The 21,253-nt window shown below is 47.2% G+C and overlaps 2 protein-coding genes across 9 annotated transcripts in view; one reads left to right on the plus strand and one right to left on the minus strand.

Moving 5' to 3' along the window:
- On the plus strand, nt 1-15,364 carry LOC114251293 (reticulon-4-interacting protein 1, mitochondrial). The gene is made up of 12 exons (XM_028185508.2): nt 1-477; nt 1,505-1,585; nt 1,945-2,110; nt 3,213-3,383; nt 3,864-4,004; nt 7,819-7,933; nt 8,009-8,137; nt 8,753-8,874; nt 9,760-9,904; nt 10,842-10,962; nt 11,328-11,447; nt 12,532-15,364. Exons 1-12 carry the CDS (start codon nt 430-432, stop codon nt 12,616-12,618), a joined length of 1,446 nt encoding a protein of 481 aa, XP_028041309.2. The 5' UTR covers nt 1-429; the 3' UTR covers nt 12,619-15,364.
- Nucleotides 12,664-21,253, minus strand: part of stmA (Protein EFR3 homolog stmA) — a 23,765-nt gene continuing 15,175 nt past the window's right edge. For 4 of the 8 annotated variants that reach the window (XM_089735692.1, XM_089735688.1, XM_089735694.1 and 1 more), the window contains exons 13-20: nt 20,666-20,786; nt 20,060-20,195; nt 19,873-19,989; nt 19,575-19,689; nt 18,850-18,935; nt 17,701-17,865; nt 16,824-16,936; nt 15,867-16,601 (exon numbers count right to left, since the gene is read on the minus strand). In XM_089735692.1, the coding sequence (XP_089591818.1) occupies nt 16,826-16,936; nt 17,701-17,865; nt 18,850-18,935; nt 19,575-19,689; nt 19,873-19,989; nt 20,060-20,195; nt 20,666-20,786 (851 nt within the window). In that variant the 3' untranslated portion in view covers nt 15,867-16,601; nt 16,824-16,825. Of the gene's footprint in view, nt 12,681-15,866; nt 16,602-16,823; nt 16,937-17,700; nt 17,866-18,139; nt 18,227-18,849; nt 18,936-19,574; nt 19,690-19,872; nt 19,990-20,059; nt 20,196-20,665; nt 20,787-21,253 lie in introns of those variants that run through there. The other 4 variants (XM_089735695.1, XM_089735690.1, XM_089735691.1 and 1 more) reach the window with 4 other exon arrangements.

Below are 21,253 nucleotides of genomic sequence, written 5' to 3' on the forward strand. Positions count from 1 at the left end.
AAAGTTGCAAACATTTCGCTTTCATCCCTTGATATCTTTTCATTAGTTCAGAGCGATTAATTACAATTCAATGAACACACGCACTTAAAAACTACGTAAATCGGAACTCACGTCAAAGTCGTAATCAGCTGTCTTCAAATGAAACTGTCAACTAGACACAAATTGTAGGTTATGTTTAGTTAGCTAACAATTACATTTTACATAATTATACAACTTTTTCAGTAAAACGGTGACAGAAAACTAGTTAGATGTCAGTTAAACTTCCTATTCTATTCCAAAATGTTTCACGGAATTCACGCCGTAGTGCCATTATGTCTATTTTAAGATCGTAGCTATTTAGGCCAATTTGTGTCCAAAGGTGAAGGTTTTGATTATAATCGAGCAGCTCGAACGGTCAAAGTTATTTTCCTACACTTCTTTCACTCTAATATGGATGAACTAAAGCATAGAGCTGGGGAAAAAATCGAAGCATTACATGTAAGTACTTCCTGTATGTTTATGCGTTCCTGGTACATTCGCGCGAAACTGTACCGGGTTATTCACTCTCTTTTTCTAATGTCTCCCAACATCTAGTTTCATGAAAATAAACATTGTATGGGTTTGATGTAACAGTATAAATGTAGTACATATTTATTTAAATGAAAAGTCATTGTCCTAATTTGCACAACTAATGACCCTGAATTTACATAAGCTGTCAAATGATTTTTTGGTACGATACTACGCCCACTTCCTATTTACGAACACTAGAATGCATGAGTGCAGTCTAAATAGTATTGTAATAACTATCATCTTGCCCAAAATTCTATTTGGCTTTGTAGTGAAACTAGATGGGGCAGTGGTATCTATCCATGCTGCTCAATATGAAGTACCAAAAGTAATTACACAGTTCAAATTCTTCACAATCTTGTGAAATTTGTTTGTGTACTATGCTCCCTGTCATTATTAAGGTTGAACTTCAGCTAAGTCCCAATGCTTCCATCTACCTATATATACACACTATCACTAAGAAAATACTGGATGTCATATCTATAATATGATGTCACATTTTTTAAACAAAAACTGAAGCCTCACTTTACATGTCCCAAGTTTTATTTATTTATTAGGCTCACTATACATATCACAAGCTAAAAAGATACATAAAAAACACAAGTAAAAAGGAAAAAAATCTGGCTTGCAACATAAGTTATGTGTGCACGACAAAACAAGACCAAGTGCTGAATTTGTACACAACGTTCCTTACAATTATACGACAAAACAAGACAATAACGAAAACTAATCTAACTTATTATGTAAAGAAATAATTTTATTCACAATATACAATTAAACAATTACACTACTAACATGGAGCATGCCCTTGAGCATTTTTATAAACGTCACTAACCTACAAGTAAAAATATCCAGCTCAGTTGATATTATTATAATATATTCAGTAAAATATATGTGCTGTATCCAGATCTGCCATTAGTATTTGATAAACATAACAAAATACTTTAATACACTTCAGGTGGCTGCTAGATCTGCAGCAGATTCAAGTAAATCTAAAGTCCAGGATGTCTGCACTCAGACAATTGAAGCCATTAGAAAGGTAAACTCATCAATTGACCTTAATAAATTGAAAATTGTATATAAAACAAATCAAAATTTAATTATTAAAAGTTGATATACAAGCCAAAGGGAAATTAGGTTAAGCAATGGAATTTTCAGGGAAAGGCTCATTTATTGAAAGCGAGTGCTCTGTGAAAGAGCTGAAATGCTATATTATAGCTATGCTTAACTGACTTTCTACAGATGCTTTTGCAAAGCATTTTAAACAGAAAGTGTGGCTCTGCTTTTGGCAAAACCTATCATTGCTAGCAGAAAGCAAAAAAAGCTACACAGACACTATAACATAACTACACTTATAAGTAACAGAAAATAATAATCACATAGAGCTATATCACACAGCTTCGAGAGGCATTCCTGGAGTTATGGCAGAATGATCTAATAGCAGAAGGTAGAGAGCGTGTAGTGGAATGGTCAAGAGAGGCAGTGAAAAGGATAAAGGATGGAGCTCTACCACTCTCCCCATTTGTATTATATGAGGAGCTATTGGCTTTGTTTCATGATAGAGGTAAAGTACCGATAATGTTGTAAACAAAATAATACTTGAATGTTGCAAGAACCAAGTGACTCCATGCAGGTTGTGAGATTGTCTGCACATGTGAATCAATATTTACAAAACAACATTATGTTAATTGTAGAAAAGCAGGATAATGGGGTAGGGTTGTTAACATTTGCTAATTGGTTACAATGTCAATATAAGAATCCATTTTGTGTTTCATTACGTTCTAGTACAAAGCTACTGATGCTTACTGGTGGTAAGACCTCTCGTGAGTCCGCGCGGGTAGGTACCACCACCCTGCCTATTTCTGCCGTGAAGCAGTAATGCGTTTCGGTTTGAAGGGCAGGGCAGCCGTTGTAACTATACTTGAGACCTTAGAACTTATATCTCAAGGTGGGTGGCGCATTTACGTTCTAGATGTCTATGGACTCCAGTAACCACTTAAAACCGGGTGGGCTGTGAGCTCGTCCACCCATCTAAGCAATAAAAAAAAAAAAAAGACAGGCTGTGAGCTTGTCCACCCACCTAAGCAATAAAAAATATAAAAAAACCTACATAAGTATATGTATAGCTATGTTCAATGAGAAAAGCACCATATTTTAAGACAATTAATTCTAAAGCAGAAGTAGGTTTGTACAGTTATAAAGAACATTGAAAATGTTAATTATATGTTATGATTTCCACCTCAGAACTACATAGAAATGTCGCATTGTTCGACAGCCTCTGTTTTAAGCACACATGCAGAAGCATGCTTGGTAAGTTTTAAATTACGAGGTCAAGACCAAATGAGTTCATGGTCCATCTGCTGTGTTATAGCCTGCGTGACGCCACCGCCATGGTGAACGATGTCGGAGTTGTATTTTTTTTTATTGCCTTTGTAGGCAGACGAGCGTACGGCCCACTTGATGGTAAGTGGTTACCGTCGCCCATGGATTTCAGCAATGCCAGGAGCAGAGCCAAGCCGCTGCCTACTGCATAACTGTATTGTACATATAACACTGTCCCAATCTGCAAACCGGGACCCGTGACTGGTTCGCGGCAGTAAATGATTGCCGAGCTTGATACCGAGTGTTGTAAGTTGACGTAGAGACTAGTTGAGCACTGTCCACAGTGTGGCGCCGCAGCGTGCTGATATTCGTGTGCGGAGGGTGCGTGGGCGGCGCGCTGGGCGTGTGCGCGGGCCTGCGGCTGTCGGCCCGCGCCCCGCCCGGCCCGCACGCGCGCGCGCTGCACTCCACCCCCGACCACTCCGTCATATTCGTGGAGGATGCCGTCGCACCAAGTTAGTGACGCGGTCACGCTTTAGTACAATAAGCCGTAATATCGTACCGAGATATGCTTTTCAAATAAACGGACAGTTTGAATCAACTGAATCCCGGGCGGCGCCGAGTGCCCGCACGATACGTATTACGCAGTAACGGTCAAATAATTATAACCATTTGAACGCCAAAATACGCAGTAAACACAACTCGACAATACCTTCAAGTTGTCATGGCCTAAGATGGCAGGTGCATTCGCGTCAAGCGATGCGGATGTTCGAAATCCGCAAGCAGGTACCGATTTTCGTAAATAAATAAGCAATATTTGCTTAGCAAATGTTCACGGATGACTTCCGCGGTGAAGTAATAACATCGTGTAATAAAAAAATAAAAAATTCGTTATTAGTGGCGGTAGAGCGTCTTATGTGCCCTCACGGGCAGGTACCAGCGCCCTGCCCATTTCTGGTTTAAAGCACTAATGCAATGCGTGTGTAACTGCGCAGGCGCGGGCCCGGGCGAGGTGCTGGTGCGCGTGCAGGCCTTCAGCGTGTGCGAGCTGGACCGCAGCGTGCTGCGCGGGCGCGGGCACGTGCTGCGCGCCCTGCTGCGCGCCGGGCCCGTCACCGTGGGCCGCGGCTTCGCAGGTACCTCGGCACACAGGCCCACGCCGCTTAATGAGCTCCACGTACATTAATATTATACGAAATTCACTGGACCCATTTTATTAATAACTAGTGACCGCTCCGGCTCCGCTCGAGTTTTTAACAAAAAAATTCAACGATATTTGATTACGATATTATTTTATTTTTTTAAATAAAAGAACACTTATTGCGGCATAACTATAATAGTTAGACATATGCTGTCCCGACACTTTTTTGTAAATAATAATGTGTTTTACAAAGTCGTAGTACATTATTTTATTCTATCTTCAATCGTTTTCGCAGGGCACGCGATTTAAAGAATATTTTAGGTAATTTTTTTACACCTTGGGTTACATTATTGGAATTTTAATAAGAAGATTATAGCCTAAGAAAAACAGTGAAAGAATTTTTCAAATCGGTTCAGTAGTTTCGGAGCCTATTCAATACAAGCCGCCCGCCGGTCAGTAGGGGACCTGAACCCGGGTGTCTCTACTAAACTCCGCCCCGGGAAGCTGTCCCGCCAACCGGTGTAAAATCCTGTCGTGCGGTCGTCGTGCCGGAGTCGGAGACCGGAGTGGATCCCGGCGATCGCACGCAGAGTGGACTGGGGGCCCTTCCATGCCCTGCGTCGGTCTCTCACGCAATCCGTGGTCGAGCACGTACTATGCTCTGCGCTTCATTCAGGTGTTGCCTCGATCTCACCTCCAACATCCTACCTCTCCTAATCCTACTCTCCGAAAATTTAACAACTATGAAGTCGACAAAAAAAAAAGAAAAGGGTTTCACAGGCGGTTCCCCATTCCACATTTAATGTGGATTTCAGCAATGTCAGGGGCCTACATAGCAACCTTGACGCCGTACACCACCACCTTGAGACGGCGCAGCCTGCCCTGCTTTTTTTAACGGAGACGCAGATATCTGCTCCGGATGATACCTCATACCTTGAGTACCCCGGCTACGTATTGGAGCACAACTTCCTGCGTAAAGCCGGGGTGTGCGTATTCGTCCGGGCTGATGTCTGTTGTCGCCGTCTTCGGGGCCTCGAACAACGGGACCTGTCCCTCTTGTGGCTGCGCGTAAATCACGGGGGTCGTAGCCGAATCTACGCGTGCCTGTACAGGTCCCACAGCAGTGATGCAGGTTCAGCTCTGTTTGAGCATGTGCAAGAGGGGACTAACCGCGTGCTTGATCAGTACCCATCTGCGGAGGTGGTGGTTCTTGGAGACTTTAACGCTCACCACCAAGAGTGGTTGGGGTCCAGAACCACTGACCTCCCGGGTCGGACTGCCTACGATTTCGCCTTGGCCTACGGCTTCTCCCAGCTGGTGACACAGCCCACCCGTGTCCCAGATATCGAGGGGCACGAGCCTTCTTTGTTGGACCTTCTGCTTACCACAGATCCGGCCGGATACAGTGTGGTGGTCGACGCTCCGCTTGGATCGTCTGATCACTGCCTTATTCGTGCTGCCGTACCACTCTCTCGTCCTGATCGTCGAACGACGACCGGGTATCGAAGAGTTTGGCGGTATATGTCAGCAGATTGGGATGGATTGCGTGAATTTTACGCATCCTACCCATGGGGGCGGTTCTGCTTTTCCTCTGCTGATCCTGACGTCTGTGCGGACCGTCTTAAAGACGTGGTGCTCCAGGGGATGGAATTATTTATTCCCTCCTCTGAAGTGCCCGTTGGGGGTCGCAGCAGACCCTGGTATAACAATGCCAGCAGGGATGCTGCACACCTCAAGCGGTCTGCATACGTGGCATGGGATAATACCAGGAGACGTCGGGATCCGGGGAAAGGCGGAAATATAACGCCGCTTCCAGGTCCTACAAGAAGATAATTGCCAAGGCGAAGTCGGAGCACGTTGCTAGAGTTGGCGAGCGATTGAAGAGCTATCCCTCCGGGAGCCGTGCTTTTTGGTCGCTCGCCAAAGCTGCAGAAGGAAACTTTTGCAGGTCTAGTCTCCCACCACTGCGCAAGTCCGATGACAGTCTGGCCCACAGCGCGAAAGAGAAGGCTGACCTTCTGGTCAAACTCTTCGCCTCGAACTCGACTGTGGACAACGGGGGTGCCACACCACCGAACATCCCCCGGTGTGATAGCTCCCTGCCGGATATCTGCTTCACACAGTGTGCAGTCAGGCGGGAGCTCCGACTCCTGGACGTCCATAAGTCGAGTGGGCCAGACGGCATCCCCGCAGTGGTTTTGAAAACGTGCGCCCCTGAGCTGACACCTGCGCTAACGCGTTTGTATCGCCTCTCTTATTGCACTAACAGGGTTCCGTCTTCATGGAAGACCGCCCACGTCCACCCTATCCCCAAGAAGGGTGACCGGTCGGACCCATCGAGCTACAGGCCTATCGCGATAACTTCCTTGCTTTCCAAGGTGATGGAGCGAATTATAAATACGCAACTCCTGAAGTATCTTGAAGATCGCCAGCTGATCAGTGACCGACAGTACGGTTTCCGTCACGGTCGCTCAGCTGGCGATCTTCTTGTATACCTTACTCACAGGTGGGCTGAAGCCTTGGAGAGCAAGGGCGAGGCTCTTGCTGTGAGCCTTGATATCGCGAAGGCCTTCGACAGGGTCTGGCATAGGGCACTTCTGTCGAAGTTACCATCTTACGGAATCCCCGAGGGTCTCTGCAAGTGGATCGCTAGCTTTTTGGATGGGCGGAACATCACGGTCGTTGTGGACGGTGCTTGTTCTGATACCATGACCATTAACGCTGGCGTTCCACAAGGTTCGGTGCTCTCCCCCACGCTTTTCATCCTGTATATCAATGACATGCTGTCTATTGATGGCATGCATTGCTATGCAGATGATAGCACGGGGGATGCGCGATATATCGGCCATCAGAGTCTCTCTCGGAGCGTGGTGCAAGAGAGACGATCAAAACTTGTGTCTGAAGTGGAGAACTCTCTGGGGCAAGTCTCCGAATGGGGTGAATTGAACTTGGTTCAATTCAACCCGATAAAGACACAAGTTTGCGCGTTCACTGCGAAGAAGGACCCCTTTGTCATGGCGCCGCAATTCCAAGGAGTATCCCTGCAACCTTCCGAGAGTATCGGGATACTTGGGGTCGACATTTCGAGCGATGTCCAGTTTCGGAGTCATTTGGAAGGCAAAGCCAAGTTGGCGTCCAAAATGCTGGGAGTCCTCAACAGAGCGAAGCGGTACTTCACGCCTGGACAAAGACTTTTGCTAAGCACAAGTCCGGCCTCGCATGGAGTACTGCTCCCATCTCTGGGCCGGGGCTCCCAAATACCAGCTTCTTCCATTTGACTCCATACAGAGGAGGGCCGTTCGGATTGTCGATAATCCCATTCTCTCGGATCGTTTGGAGCCTCTGGGTTTGCGGAGGGACTTCGGTTCCCTCTGTATTTTATACCGTATGTTCCATGGGGAGTGCTCTGAGGAATTGTTCGAGATGATACCAGCATCTCGTTTTTACCATCGCACCGCCCGCCACCGGAGTAGAGTTCATCCATACTACCTGGAGCCACTGCGGTCATCCACAGTGCGTTTCCAGAGATCTTTTTTGCCACGTACCATGCGGCTATGGAATGAGCTCCCCTCCACGGTGTTTCCCGAGCGGTATGACATGTCCTTCTTCAAACGAGGCTTGTGGAGAGTATTAAGCGGTAGGCAGCGGCTTGGCTCTGCCCCTGGCATTGCTGAAGTCCATGGGCGACGGTAACCACTCACCATCAGGTGGGCCGTATGCCCGTCTGCCTACAAAGGCAATAAAAAAAAAAAAAAACAAACAAATCATTCCTCTTTATAATATAACTACAAAGTGGTGTACGGGTACAGGCGTGGTGCTGGACGTGGGCGCGGACGTGAAGGAGCTGGAGCTCGGGGACAACGTGTGGGGCGCGCTGAGCGAGTGGAGCGGCGGCGCGGCGGCCGAGCTGCTGGTGCTGCCCAGGTAGGGGCGCGCGGGGGCGGGGGGCGGGGGTGGGGGGGTGCCCGGGGACGGCTCTAACTCGACGCCTGCCCGCAGCACGCGCGTCAGCAAGCGGCCCGGCGGCATGTCGGCGGACAGCGCGGCCGCCCTGCCCTGGAGCGGGACCAAGGTGCTGGCCACGCTGAGGAAACTCAACCTCAATCAGGAAAACCTCAAGGGGAAGCGGTATTGTAGTGCATACTTACTTAACGAATATTCGCATTATAAATCAATCACTAACAATAAATGATTCTTATAACTAAGCTTTAAGCTACCCATCCCTCACGGACATGACGACGATACAGAAGCCTTAGGGGGAGATCTCTTGAAAGTAAAGCCATTGTATATAATTATTTGCTGCCCTAATCAAGGAACAATGTTTATTGCTACGTCAAAGAAATGCATCTTAGCATAGAGGACACAAGGCTGGGGAGCCGCGGCACCAGGCATAGCTCTGTGCTGCGCTATCTAGGTTAAAAATCCAAAATTCTAAATAGTGTCAGTGTCACATATATTTACTGTGTAACGTCGCGTGTGTTGCGAGCGGTACTTCGCTGGTGTATTCTCGAGAGCAGTTCTCAAGCGCCCCGCATTACTGTGACGTCACTGTGCGTTACGCGCGACCGAGACACCGTCCGGTGCCGGAGCGCTTGTCGCAGCAGCGCATAGAGCTACACCACGTGCTTGTTGGTACCGAATCACAAGAGATCTTGGTCCGTCGGTTCTGTAAATAGGGGTAGGGTAGTTTTGTTGGGTGGGAGTGGGCCGCGCTGGGCAGTACTGACGGGGCTGGGTGTGCAGCGTGGCGGTGTGCGGCGCGGCGCGGGCGGAGCTGTGCGCGGCCGTGCAGCTGCTGGCCCGCGCGGGCGCGCACGTGTCCGCGCTGGCGCCGCGCCACGCCGCGCAGCTGCTGCGGGACCTCGGTGAGTATATTGTCTATTTCCTTTGTGGGCAGACGAGCATACGGCCCAGCTGATGGTGAGTGGTTACCGTCGCTCATGGACGTCAGCAATGCCAGGGGCAGAGCCAAGCCGCTGCCTACCGCTTAATACTCTCCACAAGCCTCATTTGAAGAAAGATACGTCATAGCGCTCGGGAATCACCGTGGAGGGTAGCCGGATGGTACGTGACAAAAAATACCTCTGGAAACGCACTATGGATGACTGCAGTGGCTCCAGGTAGTATGGATGAACTCTGCGGTGCGATGGTATGAACGAGATGATAGTGATAGTACTCGAACAATTCCTCAGATATTCCGATAACAATTCCTCCTTATGTAGTTGGTCTTTATTGTCGTGAACCGACATTAGTACAAGTGGCATTCAAATGTATCAAAATTGTGATTTTGGTTCATTCACGTGAGCAGAACCACCAGCGTTTTAAGATGTAAGTGACGCTACACCGTCAGTGCCATCACACCCCTTAAGATATTACATGCGACTATTTCATCGAACCGGAGCGCACGATTACTTCACATCAGGAATAGGTAGAATGGCGGTACCCACCCGTGCGAGCTTACAATAACCCTCACCGCTAGGAAATACTGTCGGTCTGGCGGTCGCAGTAGGCTAATGTACCACTCGGAGACCGCTGCTGTCCGTTCTCTCCTACTTTCCCCTAGTTGCCGTTTATGACATCGATAGGGAGGGTGCTTTTCGAATTCACTCGGACGCCATACGGCTAAAATTCTTCTATGCTGTCTGATCATTTATTTCTGAGCTTCCTTTTGTTATTGAACACAAGTCATGATGTGGACAAATCTTGTGTGCGTTGCAAAATTGATAGTAGTGTCTGGTCGGCGTGTACAGGGGCGTCCGAGTTCATAGACCCGGCGGAGGGAGGGCTGCAGGGGGCGGCGCGGGTGCTGGAGCAGCACGCGCGGCGCGAGGGCTGCTGGGACGCCGTGCTGCTGTGCGCCGGCGCCCCCGCACCGCCCAGCCCCGCCGTGCTCAGGTGAATGCAACTGCACTATATGTCCGTGCAGTTTGGGTCATAAATAATCGGAGCGGTAAAGCGAGTATTTCGCTCTCGCTTCCACTCACGAGCCTTATGGACGGGCATAGTGATGCGCATTATTGTTGTCGATAAGCGTTATCGATAGTGTATTTAGTTTTGTCATTTTGTGGGTTAGTGATAAAAATGAAAGAAAAAATCACTAATCGGACACTTACACCACATATCGCCGCAGCAAGTTAACGAGAACGGCAGAAATTAACACTTTGTAACTTTTCGGGATCTATTCTCATTTCAGTGAAAATTTTTAACACATTGTTGATAATAACACGTGCTTGTGCTGGTATATTTTTGCCAATAAGCAAAATATTTGAATAAATTCTACCGTTTTGGTACAAAATAAAGGAGTAGCCATTGTGTCACTAAATAAATTCAATGAGCGAATGCACAAAATCACATTTCTCTTCGACATATGTGCTATAATTTGCAGGTAGGTACAACAAATGACTCATAACATAACAATGTCTCACCACCCTTCGTATACCGACCCACCGCCGTGTACCTGCCTTCGATGACTCATTTGTTTTTATCGATAATGGCGTTGCGCCCGCGCAACATGCTCACCTCCCTAGCCGGGCTATGTTTTATGACCCAAACTGCACGGACAAAATAATTCTACTATAAGCCCTCAGATATCTTTGCCAAAGGTTTTCGAACTACGAATCATCCGCGGAATGAGCGGCGGAGCGTCAGTTGTACTTGTAGTAGTACAGTAGCACCGGCGGAGGAGAGCGTGGTCCTGTTCGACCCTCAGTGGCTGGCATGTCCCTGTCGAATGATCACGGACCACCTCCTCGCCCAAAGCTAGCGCAAGCACGCCCTGAACCCGCCTGCTCACCCATGAGCGCACGTGAGCCGGCCGCTGTTGTGGTTCCAGGAGCCGGGCGCGGCGCGGCGCGGTGTGTGCGGTGTCCGGCGCCGGGCCGGTGTCGGACCGGCTGGTGGCGCCGCTGGCCGCCCTCTACGCCGTGCTGTTCTACTCTTACAGGCTGGCCAGGGTAGGTGCTGCTATCAGTATTGTTCCAGGCGGGAGCACACCGCCAACACGCGGGACTCGGGCAGACAGGGAGGAGTGTGCATCAATGAACTGACTTCCTCGCCCCCTGCCGGAAACTATGTACAAAATAAAAAGAAGACTGAAATGTTGAATCGATTTTACTTATTGCGTAGACGGATGAACGATCTCACGGCTCATCTGGTATTGAGTGGTCACCGGAGCCCACAGACATCAACAACGTGAAAGACGACATCCACCTTAAAACTTGTAGTAATGTCTCAATTTTATTAAAAACACCGAATACGCAAAACCAATTGAAGCGATACCGACAACAACCGTGACTACACGCCGCATGTTCATCCGCAGTGGATGTGTTTCCGCGGCTGGGGGCTGGAGTGGCTGGAGGAGGAGGACACGCTGCGCGGAGGGCTGGAGCGGCTGGCGGCGCTGGTGGAGCGGGGGGACCTGGTGCCCGTGCTCGACAAGGTACGCCCCCCCCCCACAGCAGGCGCGGCGACCATAGTAGAATTATTTTGTCCGTGCAGTTTGGGTCATAAAACATAGCCCGGCTAGGGAGGTGAGCATGTTGCGCGGGCGCAACGCCATTATCTATAAAAACAAATGAGTCATCGAAGGCAGGTACACGGCGGTGGGTCGGTATACGAAGGGTGGTGAGACATTGTTATGTTATGAGTCATTTGTTGTACCTACCTGCAAATTATAGCACATATGTCGAAGAGAAATGTGATTTTGTGCATTCGCTCATTGAATTTATTTAGTGACACAATGGCTACTCCTTTATTTTGTACCAAAACGGTAGAATTTATTCAAATATTTTGCTTATTGGCAAAAATATACCAGCACAAGCACGTGTTATTATCAACAATGTGTTAAAAATTTTCACTGAAATGAGAATAGATCCCGAAAAGTTACAAAGTGTTAATATCTGCCGTTCTCGTTAACTTGCTGCGGCGATATGTGCTGTAAGTGTTCGATTAGTGATTTTTTCTTTCATTTTTATCACTAACCCACAAAATGACAAAACTAAATACACTATCGATAACGCTTATCGACAACAATAATGCGCATCACTATGCCCGTCCATAAGGCTCGTGAGTGGAAGAGAGAGCGAAATACTCGCTTCACCGCTCCGATTTTTTATGTCCCAAACTGCACGGACAAAATAATTCTACTATAGTCTATGCAGCGTATCAGTACCGGTCATATGTACGTAAGTGTGTCCGCCGACGTCACCGCCGAGGGACTGCCCGGCTCGGCGAGTGCTGGTGCCCAATAGGACGAATCTTCCACAGGCAAGACTTCATAAGACAAAACATGATTTAGCATGTACTCGCGCGCTGCACTTTTATGTAAAGTAGTGTGTAAGCAATGGGGCGCCGCCCCGGACTGAGAGAGCGGTGGACTTGACTGTCCATCAGAGATAAACTGTCGACGAATTAGGTTAGAAAGTAAAGCTTAGACAGACAGTATTGAGGAAGCAGTGACAGTTGTCCTCCTGCTCGGCGCGGAGGTCACGTGAGGACTAACTGAGTGCTGTCTGGGCGCGCAGATTTTCGTCCCGCAGCAGTTCGAGCAGGCCTTGGCGCACGCCTGCAGCGAGGACGCCGTGGGGGCCACCGTCGTGCGCTTCCCGTAGCCGTCGGGGGGCCGCGGGAGGGCGCGAGGGGCGTCCATCAACACGCGAGCACCCGAGACTTACTGCCGATGTGCGAATTGAAACGTAGCAGTCGATGTCCCCACAGAACAGTTGCGGTGGGAAATTGTAGTGTATGAGCTTATAGAAAATTACAACAAAAATTAAAGTTTGTAAAAAAGAGTTTTGTGATTGTACCAACTCCAAGACCGGGCGTGCATGCTCCGTCTGCCTGGCCCCCACATAGTCTGGTACAACTAGTCTCCAATGTAAGAAATCGTCACAAAATTATCTTAGTACTGAATCCGTCCGTTGATATTACTCTAGTCCAGCGGTTCTCAACCGCCGCGTGGCGACCTCTTGCCGCGTCTCTGTCCAACGTTTATCTGAGGTGACCGGGGGGCAGCATAGGGGTACATATGGGGTAAATATACAACTGTTCACTGGATGTTAACTGTATAAATACATTTAATAGATTAACTCTGTATAATTTCATAAATGTACTTACCTTACCTACTTTCGCTTACAGTTTTGTATCAAGTATGTGAGGGTGTCGTGAATATGTTAGTGTGTCGAATGAAAAAAGTTGAGAACCGTTGCTCTAGTGTAAGAAAACAAAATTTCTTGGTGTCAAGGCTCCCATTCCCAGTTGACATGACCCTCGCTAATAAGCAGCAATCCACTTAATGTTTGATTCCACGTCTATAGGCAGGCTCGCGGACAGTACTCACTAAACAACGCTCGATCCAGTAGGGCAGCGGTCGGGGAACTTTTTTAATTATTACCCCAAAATATTTTTGTGTAAGTTGATATTACCCCATGGCGAAGAACAAAAAAATGAAATCGCTTCTTTTTAGTATCTTTCATATTATAGCCCCCATGATAATTTTGAAAAGAAAACAATAACTAAAAATTTTACGATTCTAAAGAAATTTCACTTCAATATATAATTTTTACTCACAAAAGTTTCATTTCTACCCCCAAAAATTTCATTTTACCCCATTTAGGGTAATTTACCCCGGTTCCCCGACCGCTGAAGTAGGGTGTAACGTGGTGTTGTCCTAACAGTGCGTGACGTGTGCACGGGCGACGACGGTCGGCTCGTGCTCGTAGATCGGTTTGTCACAGCAACTGTTTAGGATGTTACCAGAACAGTTATTTTGGACCGCAATACGCAATCAGTCGTTTGTATTTATATACCAAAGATAGTCACAGTGAGACCCACCATGAAAAACGAAATGTTTATTGGAATGATGATAAGTTTAACTTTCTAATATTTAAAATGAGGTGCTGTGAATGCGACTTTAAATCAAATCAAATGTGAATATTTAAAACAAACGCGTGAGCAGTCCCTACAGTCCCGCCGGACCCCTCTTACAATTGGCTAGGAGAGCTAGGAACCGCCGTGGAAATGTACAGAGGGACCTGCGTCCAGCGACGGGGCTCCACTGGGACTGCGGTACGGCTGACCTTGTGAGTCACCCCTGCTAAACTGAGCATTTCACTTCGGCACGGGCTGGGGCAATACCTATAAATTATCGAAAAGTTGTTGCCCGAATTCTACAAGGGCGGGAATGTGGAAATACGTTTTGAAAATACAATAATATTGTGTCAACAAACTATATTGTTAATATAGGATTTATAGTATTTGTATAGTAGATAGTGGTAAATTTACAAAAAAAAAATACGATTACTTTGTGTAGTTAAAAAAATATTTTGATAATGAAATTATTTATAATGGAATAGTTAGGGTAAACACACGTTTTTATATTGTAAGGAATTTAGGAATTGTTGTTGTCTGGAGATGCGTTTACTGTTATTATATTCCTGGACATCGGCCACGTCAATAGTGAAGTTGCCACTTTGGATATGACGGGCAGGGGAATTAATACAAATTACTAATTGATAAAAATCTACATATAAGTTCCTTATTTAAATCGAATAGCAAATAAACGTTTTCATATGAAAATCACCAATTCATGTTGTATGTGTACAGCCACAAGGAACAAGGTCGTGAAATGTTTCAATTAACTGTACTTATTTACTGATCGAGCTCCTGGCCCCCCCTGCCCCCCTGTCCCCCTGGTGTCGCCGGCCCCCCGCCCTGCGCGACTCGGCGTCGCCAATGAAACACGAAACAAGTTCTCACACGATAATCATTATTTTATTACTACCACAAGCCGTTCGACCAGAAACAGCAGAAAAGTTACATTTTTCATCATGTGTCATATTTTAAAATGAAGTATTTAGGTCGCCATGTTCTAAAATATAAATTGTATTTTATTTGAATAAAAAGCTTACATGTATTGGTATTTTTCGAATTATTATTTGTTTGTATCTAAAATAAGTTATTTTATAACTTAGTTAGTGGGTTTTTATAGAATGTTATAAAAAAAAATGTAAAACCTCTGCTCTAATAAAAAAATACTTCATTTGTTAGTATTTTTTACATTTTGGTGTTGTTAGTTTACAAATTATTGAATTATACCATCTATTATATTAAAATATATATCAAAGTTAACTTTCTTTGACTCCTCTCGATTATTCCTGCAGCTTTTCTATATACTATTCGTTTTCTTTACGTTTCATCATACATCAATAATATTTATTTATAATAATTTATAATGTTCTGAAAATATATTGAAAAAAAACCAACGATGTTTCCGAATGAGTACTCTTGTACCGCGTTCGTGCACAAACCGATGTGAACCATTGTACTGTTGTGATTGTAATAAAATGTTTCTGTTTACTGGCGTTGTATTTATTGTTCACTGCACACTCCTGTGTGCTCAGTGCGAGTTTTTTAACGTTCTCGATAGCGTAAAAGTTAGCTCATATTGGTATGGAATGAGATCGTTTGCGTACGTTTGCCGCTAGGGGCGCTGTTCCAACTGCATACAAAATTAGGTTAACTTTTACGGTATCGAGAACGTTAAGAAATTCGCACTAAGCACATTGACCGCGCTGTATAGTGTCGTGCAGCCGTCGCACAGAAATGAAGGGTGGGGCAGCCGTTGTAACTATACTTGAGACATTAGAACTTATATCTCAAGGTGGGTGGCGCATTTACATTGTAGATGTCTATGGGCTCCAGTAACCACTTAACACCAGGTGGGCTGTGAGCTCGTCCACCCATCTAAGCAATAAATAAAAATAAAAAAATTCACTGATGAAACCAACGAATCCCATTTACGTACCAAGGTTTTTAAATTAAATTAAGAAAAAAGATAAGTTATAAATAAAACACTAAATTAGTTAGTTTCATTTATTGAATACACAACCGAAGCAAAAGAACAATCACCGTCAACTGCGGACCACACGCCGACCTTCCCGCGTTCAATTTACATTTACTTAAGTAACGTCCACACGAGGGGGTCAACAAGGGGGTGTCCACGCGTAGCGGGACGTAGAGCGACACTTGAGTCATTGGAAGTGGTCCGCGCCGACCATGCACAACACTGGAATGTTCCTTCAGTCAATAATTAGAATAATAATAACGGTACACTATTTTTTTAATTACAAGTCATATTTGAATATTTAAATGATTATATAAAAATGTAAATTAGCGTAAAATAAACACCAAGTGACACTCAACACTACAAGGGGAGATGGTTCCGACAAATTTCAAACCAGAATACGACTGCACATACAAAGACGTCAATAATTGAATGCGGGGAGTTAACAGTTAAATCGTTCTTAATTACATTAAAACATATTAGAGATTCTAAGAGTTGAATTCATTATAAATTATTACATAATTATCATTTGTATTCTGTTATTACGGGGCGGGGTGCTCCGGCGGGGGGCCGGCGGGGGTCCGTCGACAATTACGTAATTACTAATTTATAGGTCATTTTTATTTTCTTTTTACAATATTTCTTAGGAAAGTCAACATTATTCGATTACATTAATACATTAAATAACAAGTACAACCATCACGTAACAAGGCAACTACAGTACAGGGTGCGGCAGCCGGCGGCGCGACTCTGCAAGCACACCCTACTGCTGTACTACACTCCAAACAATTGTTTTATTTACACACGTTCATTTTAGGGAACAGGACAATTGCAGAAGTGCTGGACTGCGACCTCAAGCCTCACGCGGGTGGTGTATCTCATTTGGGGGGACCACATGTGTGGGTAGTATGATACAGAAAGAGCCAGGACTGTAAAAGTGTTAAAAGAAATTCAGTTGTGAGGAGTACTCACCCTCAGTAGAGGCAGAGGTCCGGCAGCGGCGGGCCCGACTTGAGGGAGGGCGCCAGCAGCGGCTCCTCCGACACCGAGCGGAAGATCTCCTCCAGCTTCTCTTGGATCTCGTACTGCACACGCAACAGAGTTTCATATTTTTACTTGTAGGTTAGTTACGTTTAGAAAAATGTTCAAGGGCGTCCTCCACGTTATTAATAGGTAGGTTAATGTAATTGTTTAATGTATTATATTGTGAATTTTTTTTCCTTACATAATAAGTTAAGATTAGTTTTCGTTATTGTCTTGTTTTGTCGTATAATTGTAAGGAACGTTGTGTACAAATTCAGCACTTGGTCTTGTTTTGTCGTGCACACATAACTTATGTTCCTTTCTACTTGTGTTTTTTATGTATCTTTTTAGCTTGTGATGTTTATTGTGAGTCTAATAAATAAATAAATAAAATGTGAGCCGTCACGGGACGCTTGGCAGATATGAAACATCGACATTATTTTGTAAAGTAATATGCAGAAAAGAACAGATTGTGATAGGAACTAAATATGTCATAATGATAAAATAAAATATTACGAAAAAATAATTTGTTTTCAAGTAAAACACAGGTTATGTGTACTGTAGTAAACAACACTGCACTATACACTACGGAGTATACACTATAGGTATCCGAGCTCAGTGTAGCGAGAGAGATGGCTTGACGCCGGATCGAGTGGGAGAGAATCGCACAGTCGATTGCGCATGGCGACGCGTCGCCACCGCATGCGTCGCCACGCCAGAAATCGGTTTTACGTGCGGCTATGATGTCGATGTTTCACATCAAAAATACAAAATAAATCAGTTTCATACTGACTTCCCTATGTACGGGCTAGTGCGGCGCACGTACCTTGGGCTGCGTGACCTGCATGAGGTGGTGGAAGGGCGCGGTGCGGAAGGCGAGGTTGAGTGCCCGGCGGCGCTGCGCTGCGTCCCGGCGCTCCGCCCCCGACCCGCCCTCCGCCGCGCGCCGCAGCGCCTCCAGGCTCACCCCCGCGCACTCCGCCGGCGCCTGCTGCGGACCACGCACTCAGCCACGCGCGCTCCACGAGGTAGCACACGGGAATCAGATGGGAGTTTGATAAAATGGGAAGTTGAAGGAAAAGGAAGTCGCTGAACGAAGCACACCATAGTTGATGTGCTCTATCTCTAACTTCAATATAACAGTAATGTTTGACCGTTCCTTGGTAACTTTGATTATACCCAGCTATACACTGCCCTGCGACTGTGCTGGCGGCGCCCCGTATTGAACTCTACGCACATAAACATAATATTACAAATACAATAACCGTGTCTCCCTCAAACCTCCTCCCGTGCCTGGAGGTGCTGGCGCGGTCGTCCTCGTGTCCGCGGTACCAGAACCCACTGTCGCTGCGCTGTCGTCGGAAACAAATCAACGAGCTAAATATAGCATTTCTTAACCTAAGAGTTACGACTGCGACACGGGGGATAGAGTGAGGGTGAGGGTGAGGGTGGGGTGGGAAATAGGGGTCATGATGCTCGTGGCTAAGCCGGCGGCCGACTACAGAGCGCGCGGACTTACACACGGGTCCCCAGCCCGCAAATCGCGGGGCGGTACCTCTCAAGATCATTTTCTTTTTGTTTTATTGCTTAGATAGGTGGACGAGCTCACAGCCTACCTGGTATTAAGTGGTTACTGGAGCCCAGACATCTACAACGTCAATTTGCCACCCACCTTGACATATGAGTTCTAAGGTCTCAATATAGTTACAGCGGCTGCCCCACCCTTCAAACTGAAACGTATTACTGCTTCACGGCAGCAATAGGCAGGGTGGTGGTACCTACTTGTGCGGACTCACAAAAGGTCCTACCACCAGTCATCGTGCTAACTCAACTGTAGTGATGCAGTGGCTGGATATTTCACAGCATGCAATAATAAACCAAAACTACGATCCACAGCTGAAGCGGCTGCTGTTGTCCAGTGGCCACAACGTTACGTTCACTCTGCGTCCGTGCGGTGCAGTGAGCAGGCACGTACCCTTGCGAGTGTGGGCGAGCTGGCGGCGCTGTCGGGCTCCGTGCCGGCCGCGATGTCCGCCAGGCTGTCCCGGCCCGCCGCGGCGCCTGCCGATGTATTATTCATTATTTATTTAAGGTCTCGATGCGGCTCGGCACGCAGACTGGCTCACAGCCCCCGCTACCCCGCGCCATAGTGTGCCCCCCCTCGACCCGATTCGCGCAATCATTCTGCCCATTCTCCGACGGACGACGGCCCGCCGGGGAGACACGAGCGGGTGCTCTGGGCCGACATAACGCAGCCGGGTGACATACAGCGCTTGATCAACGGCAACGGTTCTCAAAGTGTTCATGCTCTCTAGAGACAATCAGTCGAAGAGGGTGTGGCACACTTGTTCTATACAATTATTAGTTCTAAACCTAACATTTATCACTCGATATAAATATAAGCGAACCGCTCCGGTACCCGGGAGTCCGATGGGGCTCTAGTGCTCCCCGAGTTGACAATGAACGATGAATTTTTTTATTTTTTTTTTATTCCACATAAATGAAAGTACATACTTGTTGAACGTCAAAAGAACTATCGCCAATTCACAAGAACTAGCCTCCGTCCTGAGAATATTGGAAAGAAACTCAGCGGGCATGTCTTTTATTTATTTATTTGTAATTATTATTTATTTATTTTTTAATATTAGATTTTTTTTAAATATGATATTAATTCATTAATTAGTAAGATATTGTGAGTACCGGTCTCGATCCAGCTGTGCCGGTGCTGCAGCGGGCCTCCCCCGCAGTAGGGCGCGGCGCCCTGCAGCCGGCCGCACTCCACGCCGCTCGCCTTCAGGCACTCGGATATCGCCATCTGTAGACACGCGGGTAGAATGGTTCATGTGGGCACACTTGCACCCAGGGGCGCGGGGCCGGGTCGCACCGCGCAGTGCGGCTGCTGTCCCGAGCCCCGAGCGGGTGGCAGAGCGCCCTGTGTGTATATTTTTCTCCTTTTCTTAAATGTAATCCCAAAAAAGAGTGAAGCACTCAAACACACCTGGTCCATCATAAGGTAGGGCACCTTAGCCGGCAACAGGGTCGGGTCGGACAGTCGGTACTCGTGCTGGAGGGGCGGCAGCAGGTGACCGCACTCTTCGCGGCGAGCCTCCACCACCTGGAACAGTGGGCGGGTGAGGTCGGGGGGCCGCGCGTGTGGTGGGCGTGGTGCGGGTGTGGGGTCGCACCTTGTGGATGTAGTCGGCGAGGCGCGGCAGCTTGGCGACGTGCGGCAGCAGCGCGGCCAGGGAGATGCTGACGGCCTGCAGCTGGCACTGCTGCGACACCGACAGCACGGGGTTCGATATGCTCGACTGCTGGATGCTGGAACAAGAGCGGCGGAACTAACTCTTTGGTTCGTCACACAAGTCGATCTGTCATCGTGGCCTATAGGATAAGACGTCCGATGCATTCGTATCGAGCGATGCACCGGTGTTCGAATCCCGCAGGCGGGTACCAATTTTTCTAATGAAATACGTACTTAACAAATGTTCACGATTGACTTCCACGGTGAAGGAATAACATCGTGTAATAAAAATCAAACCCGCAAAAACTATAATTTGCGTAATTACTGGTGGTAGGACCTCTGGTGAGTCCGCGCGGGTAGGTACCACCACCCTGCCTATTTCTGCCGTGAAGCAGTAAGCTAAGCAGTAATGCGTTTCGGCTTAAAGGGTGAGGCAGCCGTTGTAAATATACTGAGACTATAAAATTTATATCTCAAGGTGTGTGGCGCATTTACGTTGTAGATGTCTATGGGCTCCAGGGCGCGGCGGGGCGGGGCGGGTACTCACGCCAGGATGAGCAGCATGAGGTCGCACAGCGTGTCGTCGGCCGCCAGCTCGACGCACAGCAGCGCGATGGTGGTGTAGATGCACGCGATGTTCTCCGTGCTGTTGGACTCCAGCTGCAGCCCTGCACAGAGCGCCGGCCCCACCGGGGAGCTTAAGGTACACTCGGGTGAAGTAGCTTAAACATTTGTATTTCCTGCAGCATGAACTAAGCTGCCAGAAATTCTCTAGACAGCACATCGCACCAACGTGTCGATCCTCAAAGAACTCCAGATAAAGACGAGGCTTTCTACCATCTGTCTACGTAGAGTTCTGGAATACTTCGGCCACATTGCAAGAAAGGATCACAGCAGCTTACAGAAACTAATGGTGACTGGCAAGGTGAACGGAAGAAGACCACGAGGTAGAGGCCCGACACGTTGGAGTGACCAGATCCGCACTACCCTCGACACCACAGTTCACGATGCTCTACATTCGGCGGCAGATAGAGGCAAATGGCGTTGAATGATCCGTAATAAGCTCTTGTTGCGAGGAGGTGGTCACGCCCCTCGGTATTGAGGAAACCGAAGCGAAAAGAAGAAGCAGCATGAA

This window comes from Bombyx mandarina, chromosome 20, assembly GCF_030267445.1.
Source record: "Bombyx mandarina strain Sakado chromosome 20, ASM3026744v2".
NCBI classification, from domain to species: Eukaryota; Metazoa; Arthropoda; class Insecta; order Lepidoptera; family Bombycidae; genus Bombyx; species Bombyx mandarina.

Bases quoted from the DNA above. Each gene is read 5' to 3' on its own strand.
- LOC114251293 (XM_028185508.2), top strand. From the start codon at position 430: ATGGATGAACTAAAGCATAGAGCTGGGGAAAAAATCGAAGCATTACAT. The intron at 7,934-8,008 runs GTAGGGGCGCGC...GCCTGCCCGCAG, and splicing joins GAGCTGCTGGTGCTGCCCAG to CACGCGCGTCAGCAAGCGGC. The intron at 11,448-12,531 runs GTACGCCCCCCC...CTGGGCGCGCAG, and splicing joins TGGTGCCCGTGCTCGACAAG to ATTTTCGTCCCGCAGCAGTT.